At 40.3% G+C, this 9,960-nt stretch overlaps 3 protein-coding genes across 3 annotated transcripts; 1 reads left to right on the forward strand and 2 right to left on the reverse strand.

The window, feature by feature from the left end:
• Positions 1-293: 293 nt before the first annotated feature.
• LOC142938220 (telethonin) lies at positions 294-1,268 on the reverse strand. Its single transcript, XM_076081477.1, has 2 exons — positions 1,135-1,268; positions 294-687 (listed from the first exon to the last, which is right to left on the reverse strand). Exons 1-2 carry the CDS (start codon positions 1,266-1,268, stop codon positions 336-338), a joined length of 486 nt encoding a protein of 161 aa, XP_075937592.1. The 3' UTR covers positions 294-335.
• A 1,816-nt stretch (positions 1,269-3,084) lies between these two features.
• Positions 3,085-4,985, reverse strand: mrpl32 (mitochondrial ribosomal protein L32). Its single transcript, XM_076081402.1, has 3 exons — positions 4,671-4,985; positions 4,227-4,423; positions 3,085-3,707 (listed from the first exon to the last, which is right to left on the reverse strand). Exons 1-3 carry the CDS (start codon positions 4,771-4,773, stop codon positions 3,459-3,461), a joined length of 549 nt encoding a protein of 182 aa, XP_075937517.1. The 5' UTR covers positions 4,774-4,985; the 3' UTR covers positions 3,085-3,458.
• A 524-nt stretch (positions 4,986-5,509) lies between these two features.
• On the forward strand, positions 5,510-9,815 carry psma2a (proteasome 20S subunit alpha 2a). Its single transcript, XM_076081401.1, has 8 exons — positions 5,510-5,617; positions 6,142-6,218; positions 6,480-6,612; positions 6,902-7,024; positions 7,128-7,209; positions 7,907-7,980; positions 8,715-8,772; positions 8,864-9,815. The coding sequence occupies exons 1-8, from the start codon at positions 5,577-5,579 to the stop codon at positions 8,978-8,980; spliced, it is 705 nt and encodes a 234-aa protein (XP_075937516.1). The 5' UTR covers positions 5,510-5,576; the 3' UTR covers positions 8,981-9,815.
• The last annotated feature ends 145 nt before the right edge of the window (positions 9,816-9,960 follow it).

Consider the following 9,960-nt stretch of genomic DNA (forward strand, 5'->3'; position numbering starts at 1 on the left):
TCAGAAAAGTGTAGCACATGATTCATCAATTCAGCTTGATTCCAACTTTTTCAATGAAATAATTTGCTAATTGAATTATGAGAAAATCTTTTTTTTTAAGTCTAGGTCTTTTGTTTGGATGATACTAAAAACATCATGTTTCCTAGATATGTTTTACTTACATAGAAACAGTACTCGTGCAGCATATGATCAGGAGGTACATTTTTGTTTAAATGTCTCAGTTAAAATAGTTAAGACAATGTACAACTTTCTTTTTTTAATATCGATGTGTAAATCACGGCAACAAAGGCCACACCATACTTTCTGAACTTTGAAATACGTTGGAGCTCCTTGCTTCACTCCCTCCTCTGCACCCGATGAGAGATTTCTCTCGGTGAGATCATCAGACTCGAGGCTCTGAAGTTCACTCTCAGTGGTTTGCTGAGGTCCTGAGTTATGGCTGTCACTTCCTGTTTACCCACTCCATTATTCCCCTCCCCTTGTATGACTGGCTTTTTGCCCCCGAAGGTGGATGTAGCATGATGTTGTTGGCTGGTGTTGAAGAAGGGCAGCTGGTGCTCTGCCGTGACTCTGCTGTTGCTGCTCAGCCTCAGTGTCTGGCTGGGACTCCTCTCCACCATGAAGTCGGTCACCTGTTGCTGCTTGTAACTCTCTCTACGAATGCTGTCCATCTCTGACAGAGTGAGCCTGGAACACGTTACACACACACCGGACAAAAGATTTCTTTATCCTGTCTAGAAGACGATTGCTGCTTCACTGCTCTTTGTTTCTTGACACTTTGAAGCTGGTCACATTTTTGACCACACCACATGACATGTTACAGGCGTTTTCCTTTAGGCAACATACCTGCAGTGACACCACTGATCAAGATGAGGTCATGAACTGCAACTTGACTTGAGTCAACTTGAGTTTCAACCCAAACAATGCTGTGCAGCAGCAGTTTTCAGACCAACTATGTGCACGTCACTGTGGATTTTATGCTCTAAGTGAAAATACAGCGTACATGTTATGTGTTTACCATAAAAATATAATGAGTACACGTCCTGCTCTGTTGTCCTTGACCCTCTATCCTGCTTATCACAACATACTGAGCACTACGCCACATAATAATAAAGCTGAATCTCAACCACCTACTTGTATTGTGGCCTCGTTTCAAGGACCAGGCTCAGCCAGCATTGTTGGTAGCTCTCCTTCCTCCACTGGTTTTCCTCCTGCAGATCACAGTAGGAGTTCACCAGGTAGCAGCCTCCTTTGCTCACACAGTGCATGGTGTGATGGTGTTGAGAGTGTAAATGTCAGTAAGCGAGCGTGTGCCAAGACGAACGTCCACTTTCACTCCTGTCCGACTTGACTAAAGAGAAACGGATACAGAAAGTGATCAAATCATTTGTCATCATCGATGTGTGTATCTCTGTGTGTACCAAGTAGTCTGAGACGTGAGTGTGTTTGGCAACGTCTTATATACCCAGCCTTGTTGCTATTTTTGCTCCTCTGCATCACTTTGTCGTGAATGTCATCACTCCAGGCATCCTGAAGCTTGGTTTTCATGTGAAAATGAGCGTTGGCTCTTTCCATGACATGAGGCAACCAGATGAAATCCCCACTCATTTTGTTTACGTAACTCATCTGTGTTGTATCATGTGCCTGTTGATAAAAAGATAAATCGCTTTCCGGAGTCAACCTTATAATTCTATGTATTGTGGTCTGGGTTTGATTATGGAAATGTGTTTGCATCCATACTATAAGTGGATGTGCATGTTGACAGAAGTGTGAAATTACTAATCTACTTAAATTACATGGATTTAGGGTTTATCCCATCAGGTCAAAAAAAAAGTATCCTCTGACTCCTCGAATGTCTCTCACATAGACCACATCTCTGCAGGAAGGAAACAGCTTAGGGCAATCAGATCACTCACTGACAGTCATAATCCAACTCATTAATCCACAGCTACGTCTGCTCCTGCCAAAGTCATGCAACCGACGGCAAAATCCCTGCTTGTGACTAAGTTTTAGAAACATTCTCTGGCACCACAGAGACTGTGCATTTGATTTGTGAACGGTTTACTCTCAGCTGTATCTCTCATACTCTCTGTGAATGTGGAATAATGAGTTGTAACGATTAGACTTTCTACAGATGTGCTACCAGTGTGTCTTTTTATGTCACTTGTAATGGATGGATGTGACAAAAAGTTTGGGAGGCAATAAAAGACCTTGCTGGACTTCTGTATGTGTAACTACTGACAAAGAAATTAAATTCCACACTTCATTTCTGACCTTTTACTTACTTAATGATTTGTTGTAGTTCACAGCTCTAAAGCTCATTCGAAGATGTGACTCTCTTTAAACCTTGATTACTCCGTCTCTTTGGAGGATGCTGGCAACGCAAGTTTCCTCAAAGCTGAGGGTGAAACTGAATCAGAGTGTGTGTGATGGTGTGACTGAGGCCCTGGAAGGTATGCTGGACTCATCCCAGCAAAAACAGTCTGTTCCCGACACACAAGATCCAGCACTTCATGACTTGAGTTTGATGCTGAATCGTGACGAACAGACGTTGCTGTGGCTACACAAACATTCATAAACAAAAACAGGAATCTCTTCATGTTCAGAAGTGGCAGTTAGTTTTCGAGCACCAGCAGGCAATTCTATAGCCCAGTCATTTAATGTAGAATATTTGATATGAATGAATGTTATTTAATACGAGCAGTAATGTTGCGCCACTAGTAGTCATATACATGTTTGTTATATATCCGTTGCAGATTTTTAATTAAATGTTTGACATCACATGCCATGTGGTTTCTTCATCCCTGACTAAGATTAAAAAAACCCACTAATGAACAGCTTTAGCCTATTTTCATCCATTTAAAGGTTGAAAATGAGCCGCATAATTCAGGTTTAATCAGAATAATAAAATCTTAGAGGATGCTTAAACTCTTTATCCGTTTATTACACTAATAACATCAGAGCACAGTTCATAAATATATATATTTAGCTGTTTCTTATTGTATCATGAAGTGGAAGCTCATTGCCCTGTACATTGCATGGTCTCACTTATTTTTAAATGGTGAATGAAGTAGATACACAATATTTATTTTTCAAATAATGGATTTATTGTCAACCAAATTTACAGTAAATTTCTCTCAGTCGGAAATATGAGTTGAAACAATAACAAAACTTTGAGGCTGTGTGAACCCCAGACCAACACATCATTGATATAGTACAGTATGTTCACAGATAACATGTCTGACGTGGCAGTATTTATCAAGGCTCCCGGTGTCAGTGCTGATCAAACAGTTTGCTTTATGGAAACAAAACTGACACAACAGCCTCCTTCATTAACTGAATAACAGACTGGACAAAATATGCTGTTTTCTACATCATATAAAGAATCAGTGTGTGTGTGTGTGACCTGTGTCAAACTCAAGCTATGTATCACACACAGCAATAATATCTCAGCATCATTAGCTGAACCAGGCGGGCCTCTTCCTGCCCCTCTCCACAATCCTCTTGTCTTTGTCCAGCTCACTTGGTGTTTCGCCCTCATACAGGACGACGGTCTCCACGGTCGGGGCCCCCAGCGGGCCGCCTTCCATCGCTTTCATCTGTTGACGAATAAGAGCCGTCTCCTTGCACACTTTAGCATAACAGAAGCCACACATGATGTGTTTCTGCTTCAAGTGGCCACACTCTGGACACGGCTCGATGTTGTTCTGCGAGAGGGAGACAGAGAAACTGTGGGTGAAACAATGTTATGCAAAGACTGTTTCTAAACTAATTCTCACATATCTATGACATTTTAAAGTAACTGCTATTTCTTGTTACTTATTGGCCAACATATAAACCAATGTTGATCTATGTGTGATCAGCTAAGGAGCAGCCGGTAATACCGGCATGCCATTAAACGGTTCGGAGACATTTTTTCCTTCCCTGTATTGAATAAGAATGAAATAACATTTAAGTCTTTAAATAATCTGTTGTGTGTATGCATGTCAAAAGTAATTTGTTGACGCTGCATCTACCGAGCTTTTATTGGAGTAAACATCTGATACATGATACAAACTAAATGCTATTGAGCTTAAATGTACAGGGGTGAGTTACAGCTGATATCCCCAAACCTTTTCTAATCACTCACATTCAGTATAGATAGTAAGTAGCTCTCTAGGTAAGACAAAATAAAAAAAAATATATAGTTAGGTTTTTGGGGAAAAATTTGAGGATCCACAGTGTACTTTGACTTTTAGGAGATTGCTGTCAGCTCTCCTCCTGGTGCGGTTAATCTCTATAGTGCGCCTCTTCTTGGGTACAGCCATCCACAGGATGCCGTCTAGGAGGCCGGGAGACTGCTCCGGGTTGTGCTGCTCCTCCATCTCATCCTCCCTGTCGGGCTGAGGCAGGAGGCTGGGGCCATTCACTGCCAGAGCTGGAGCTGCACACAGAAAACACATTGATACCTGTTTTTAGCTGCAACCCAATGATGCAAATGTAGAGATTGTAGAGAGGGGGTAGTCAAAGGTAGCGTGTTTAGATGTTATGTAAAAATCACACTGAAATAAAAAGAAAAGACGGTGAAATACAGTGTGTGTGAGGGTGTGTGTCAGTCAGTCAGGGACCGCTTGTCACCACAATCAGCAGTAACGTTAGAAGACGTCCTGAGCTCCAGTCAGTAAACTCACCCAGTTGCGTGTCTAACGTCAGTCCGGCGACCTGCAGAAGTCTGCTTTCAATGTGTAGCAAAGAGCATCTGAGGCTGTTAACTAAAGCAGCTATATTCATCATGTTTGTTGTTAGCACGCTTCTTTTCCGTCCAACATGTCAAACAGCTCACGGTCACTGAGATCCAGCACGTCATCAAACTGCGACAACAAACTGCACTTCTTCTGTTTAATTCCGGCAGGCAAGATTAATTCAGGCGTTTTACTGCCACCTAGCGGCCACATGTCTAACTTCACTCTTTAGTGTACATATTTACAGATGCTGCAAACCACACCGAGTCTGTCCCATATGAAATCTTATACTTTGTCATGATAGTCTGAACTATATATGAACTATAGTCTATTGTCCCTACATGTTATAGTTCCAAAGCGATGTTTTTAAAATATCTTGCCATATTATACTGTGATATCCATTGTAACATACAGTATTGCCTGTTAATCAATCTAATTGATTTACATTTTAGAATGTGTTTTAGGATGTAAAATAAAGTTGTTCAATAAATACATATTTTAATAATAATTCAATATTTTTGTATTCTTTGATTTCAGATAATAATTTGATACAGTTGATATGGGACATAAAAAAAGATCTAGATTAATTTGTAATTTGTATTGTAACAACACCAGATTACTGGCACTGTCTATATATTGGTACTGGTCCTTTATTAATGATAATTATGAATAGTAAATATAGTTAATAAGCATTGGCTATCTTTGTCTATATGCTTCCTCAATTTATAAGGTGTTTAAATATCCCCCCACACACTCCGCAGTCCACGTGATGTGTTCATATCTTAGGGGGCAGTATAACCCTTACAGTGGATTTACACTTCTTCAGTCAACACAGAGTAGAAGAAGAAGAAGAAAATGGCGGAACGAGGCTACAGTTTCTCCCTCACCACATTTAGGTAAACTTGATCAAAATTGCCATGAAACTTTATAATAGCATCTAAACTTTCATTCTGAAGATATTGTTAAACAGCAGTTTTATAAACTGTATGCACTGTTTCACATTTTGATGTGAAAAGAGTGTTTTTGGGGTCCATTGTAGTCGATGCACTGTCATTGCGGGTATAGTGGAATGAATCGGCTAACTGTTAGCCTGTCTGCTAACGTGTTTCTAAATGAAACACTAAAGTGAATCTTTTCTTCTAATGGCGATGATAAAATCTCACCAAATCGTTTTCATTTCTGCGCGATTTACTGAATAGACCGAAACAAGTCCCGTTTACATGCTACATGTAGCCTAACGTTAGCTCAACGTTAGCCACATTAGCTCAGATGAGTCGGTTGTTTTACCTTTTGCTTTCAGTTTCGTCTGTGTTAATCGGGATAAACTAAATATTATTTGCATGTAGCTTTGTGGATTGTATTCCGTCTCGCAGCTTAGTACTGCAGCATCATCATCATCATCATGTGTTTCTTCCTGCAGCCCTTCTGGCAAACTGGTCCAGATTGAATATGCGCTGGCAGCTGTAGCAGCCGGAGCTCCTTCAGTCGGCATCAAAGGTATGAAGGAGTTCTTCTGGTGATGAGTGGATCAAATACAAGATTATTTCATCTCTGACAAAAGAAGTGACACACTTTTGAATTCAGAAGCTTTGATTAATTGAGGAAATATAACATATTAGTTTGTCTGATTGTTATCAGAGGATGCAACAATACTGTATTATGCTCAATTGCATTCATTAGCATTAACTAATGCATTGCCAATCCGTAAGCAGTTGAAGGCATGTGAAGACGCTGGTTGTGATGTTCTTTCATTTTCAGCTTCCAATGGAGTTGTCCTGGCAACAGAGAAGAAACAAAAGTCCATTCTGTACGATGAGCAGAGCGTCCATAAAGTGGAGCCCATCACCAAACACATAGGCATGGTCTACAGCGGCATGGGGCCCGACTACAGGTGGGGAAGTGAAAACAAAACACCAGCATCTCGGGTGTCTTAACTTTGGACAAGCAATATCTGTGTGATGCCCAACCGTTTTTAAATGCACTACAGAGAGGAAGATATTTGTTGATTGATCAGAAGCAGATAAAACGACAATATAAGCCGTATCGGGTTTATTATTTTTGGAGGGTTTGCATATTATATCATCATTCAGGACTTTGTTGGCTCTGCATGTGAGACATCTAGGAGATGCCACCAGAGTTCGTCTGACTACTGAACCTCATTGGTTGTGTCTTCCTTGCAGGGTTTTAGTGCGACGAGCCCGGAAGTTGGCCCAACAGTACTTCCTGGTTTACCAGGAGCCAATCCCCACAGGTCAGCTTGTCCAGAGAGTGGCCTCTGTAATGCAGGAGTACACACAGTCCGGGTGAGTATTCACAAAGATGCATTAATACACACATTGCTTCTAGACACATCACCTTATAGTTGGTATCTAATCTGTGTTTACTTTAATGTGTGTTCTCCTCCAGTGGGGTGCGTCCGTTTGGTGTTTCATTGCTGATAGCTGGATGGGATGAAGACCACCCCTACCTGTTCCAGTCAGACCCCTCTGTATGTTGTACTATTTTACATATTTGTTAAATAACATTTGTCTTCAATTACTTTACTCTTTTCAGCTCAAATATATTATTATTATTATTATTTTCTATTAAAAGAGCTTTGACAGCGGACTAACCCTGCCTTGCTGTAATAATACTACTCATCAATCCCCTTATGGAAATTAATACTTTTATATTCATGTGATGTCAGGGTGGTTAAGTGCTGTTACCCACTCCAAATACCGTATTTTCCGCACTATAAGGCGCAGTTAAAAGCCTTTAATTTTCTCAAAAAACGACAGTGCGCCTTGTAATCCGGAGCGCCTTATATATGGATCAATTGGTTAATTGGTTGATCCATACTGGTTGTACACGGCGCTCTGTCAAAATGTTTCAGTACGACTGGTAAACTACAAAGCCGCACCGCGGTAAACACCGGTACTGTGCTTACTCCTAGTCCAACACCACTTGTGTGTATAAAGACCCCAAAATGGCACCTTTCAAGAGACACGCTTACGACGCTGTTCTATTCTATGCGCCTTATAATCCGGTGCGCCCTATATATAAAAACAGTTCTAAAATAGGCCATTCATTGAAGGTGCGCCTTATAATCCGGTGCGCTTTATAGTGCGGAAAATACGGTACTTGTTACAGTCGCATCGGGGCCGTCACAGAAGCATAAGTTTTATCTTTGTGTTTCTGACTGGCAGGGCGCATACTTTGCATGGAAAGCCACCGCCATGGGAAAGAACTACGTTAATGGAAAAACATTCCTTGAAAAAAGGTAAGATTTTACAGTAAAGAGCATCTTTTTGTTTAATGAAAAGAATAAAATTATTTTGCGAACAGCAAATGTATACATGTGTGAGATTAGTACTTTTGACATTCAGTGGCCAATCTCCAACAATCTGTATGTTTATGATGGCTATCACATCGATATGAACTCAGTTGTAAAAAAAGACTTACACAACTGATCTAAAACAACTATTTGTACAGTTTAAGGCACTTTCAATGTTGCTGCAGATTGATTTAGAGCCCCAGTGTGGAAGCCTTACTATCCAGTTAAATTAATTTGTAGTTGTCACACAAGGAAGATGAACCAGGGCGGTAACTTCTTCACTACACTTCTGGAAAACCATGAGACGTTTACTTGAGGCTCGGTGTGTAGGACCTGATTCTAATGAGGCATGCTCCCAGCAAATTACTTTTTGTGACTTAAGGCCCAATTCTGATTGTAGAAAAATTCTGAGGACCATCTTGCCAAATACATGACAAAAATAAATAAATATTCATAATAAAGTGAGCTGTAAATATACCTCTGTCAACTGTAATGATAAATATAAAATAAATATGCTGCTCACCCATCACTGCCTGCCATTATAAATACAAATGTGAATAGCTGATGTACAATTCACCATGGATGCACATAGTTGAGGTGTTTGGTTCAGTGGACTCACAATAGTTACTTGATGCACACTACACAGGTTGCTTGATGACCACTTTGTTTTTGTTCTCCAGGTACAACAACGATCTGGAGTTGGAAGATGCCATCCACACAGCCATCTTGACATTGAAGGTACGATGTTTGTTCTAAAAATATACCAGAGGTATGGAATCCATCTCATTTTATTATCAGTCATTTATACTCTCCTGTCTTTGTGTTTCAGGAGAGTTTTGAGGGTCAGATGACGGAGGAGAACATTGAGGTGGGGATCTGTAACGAGGCCGGCTTCAAAAGACTCACCCCAGCGGAGGTGAAGGACTACCTGGCAGCTATCGCGTGAACACGACCTCCCTGATGACGGGGCTCTCTGGCCACATTTCAAGACGTAACAGCACAGTAGCCAACAGTGTCACGTTATTTTAGACCAGTTATTCAGAGAGTTTGGCCGCATTGTGTTTCTGTCCTGAAAACATGAGCGGCTATAACTTTACTATAATCCAAATTATTAATTAATTAAATTATGAGCTGGTAGAATCAGACCTCCTGTTTAGGATTATGCCCAGACCTAATTTACTTAATTTACTTCCTTTTGTGTGCATGTGCACAGCTCATGTGGCGTCCACTCACAACTGAACTGACCAAACTCCATTAGTTGCTGTGAGATCGCAAACTCATTTTTATCACATAACTAATTGACTTTGTTGTCAAACACATGTGACGTGTGGCAGTTGGCTGCTGTGCATATGAAGAGGAATGTGGCCTCTGATGAGTGAAATCTCAAGTCTTTCATTGAATCCTTCAATTTTCCTATTTCTCATTACTGTTGCAAAGGCAATGCTATCGGATTACAAATCGACCACTGTTGCTTTACGCATGTATTCAAAATATGATTACTTGTAACCATTGTGACAAATGCCCTTTGGATGAACACAAATGAAAATATTAACATGGTAATGAGGCTAACAGTTATTTCATTAGTCTCTCAAACACTAGTAATTATGATCAATAAAAGGGAGGAGGCAATGGAAAGCTTTGTGATTTTACAGTTGGGATCTGGTTGCCTGTACAGCAGTTTTACACAATGTACTTTTTTTCAGGCTAGAAACAATTCTAGAGTTTGTATTTTCTCTTCTGGTATCTGTCACTTATTCAAATAAAAGATGAGCTGATATTGACTCTGTTTAAATTAATATGCTTTTATTTGGAAGTCAGTTTCTAGCAATTTCATCGTTAAATGTGTAAAACATTAGCTCTCAGTACATCATTTGTGTGTACATAATGAGCGCGCGCGCGCTAGAGTGTAGTTGGTAGAAGAACACG

This window comes from Anarhichas minor, unplaced genomic scaffold (assembly GCF_050575085.1).
Source record: "Anarhichas minor isolate MPS153535 unplaced genomic scaffold, ASM5057508v1 ptg000080l, whole genome shotgun sequence".
NCBI classification, from domain to species: Eukaryota; Metazoa; Chordata; class Actinopteri; order Perciformes; family Anarhichadidae; genus Anarhichas; species Anarhichas minor.

Bases quoted from the DNA above. Each gene is read 5' to 3' on its own strand.
- LOC142938220 (XM_076081477.1), bottom strand. From the start codon at position 1,268: ATGCACTGTGTGAGCAAAGGAGGCTGCTACCTGGTGAACTCCTACTGT. The intron at 688-1,134 runs GTAGGTGGTTGA...AACGTGTTCCAG, and splicing joins GAAACGAGGCCACAATACAA to GCTCACTCTGTCAGAGATGG.
- mrpl32 (XM_076081402.1), bottom strand. From the start codon at position 4,773: ATGATGAATATAGCTGCTTTAGTTAACAGCCTCAGATGCTCTTTGCTA. The intron at 4,424-4,670 runs GTGAGTTTACTG...TTCTGTGTGCAG, and splicing joins GACGTTAGACACGCAACTGG to CTCCAGCTCTGGCAGTGAAT. The intron at 3,708-4,226 runs GTACACTGTGGA...TCCCTCTCGCAG, and splicing joins GCAATCTCCTAAAAGTCAAA to AACAACATCGAGCCGTGTCC.
- psma2a (XM_076081401.1), top strand. From the start codon at position 5,577: ATGGCGGAACGAGGCTACAGTTTCTCCCTCACCACATTTAG. The intron at 6,613-6,901 runs GTGGGGAAGTGA...TCTTCCTTGCAG, and splicing joins GGCATGGGGCCCGACTACAG to GGTTTTAGTGCGACGAGCCC. The intron at 7,025-7,127 runs GTGAGTATTCAC...GTTCTCCTCCAG, and splicing joins CAGGAGTACACACAGTCCGG to TGGGGTGCGTCCGTTTGGTG.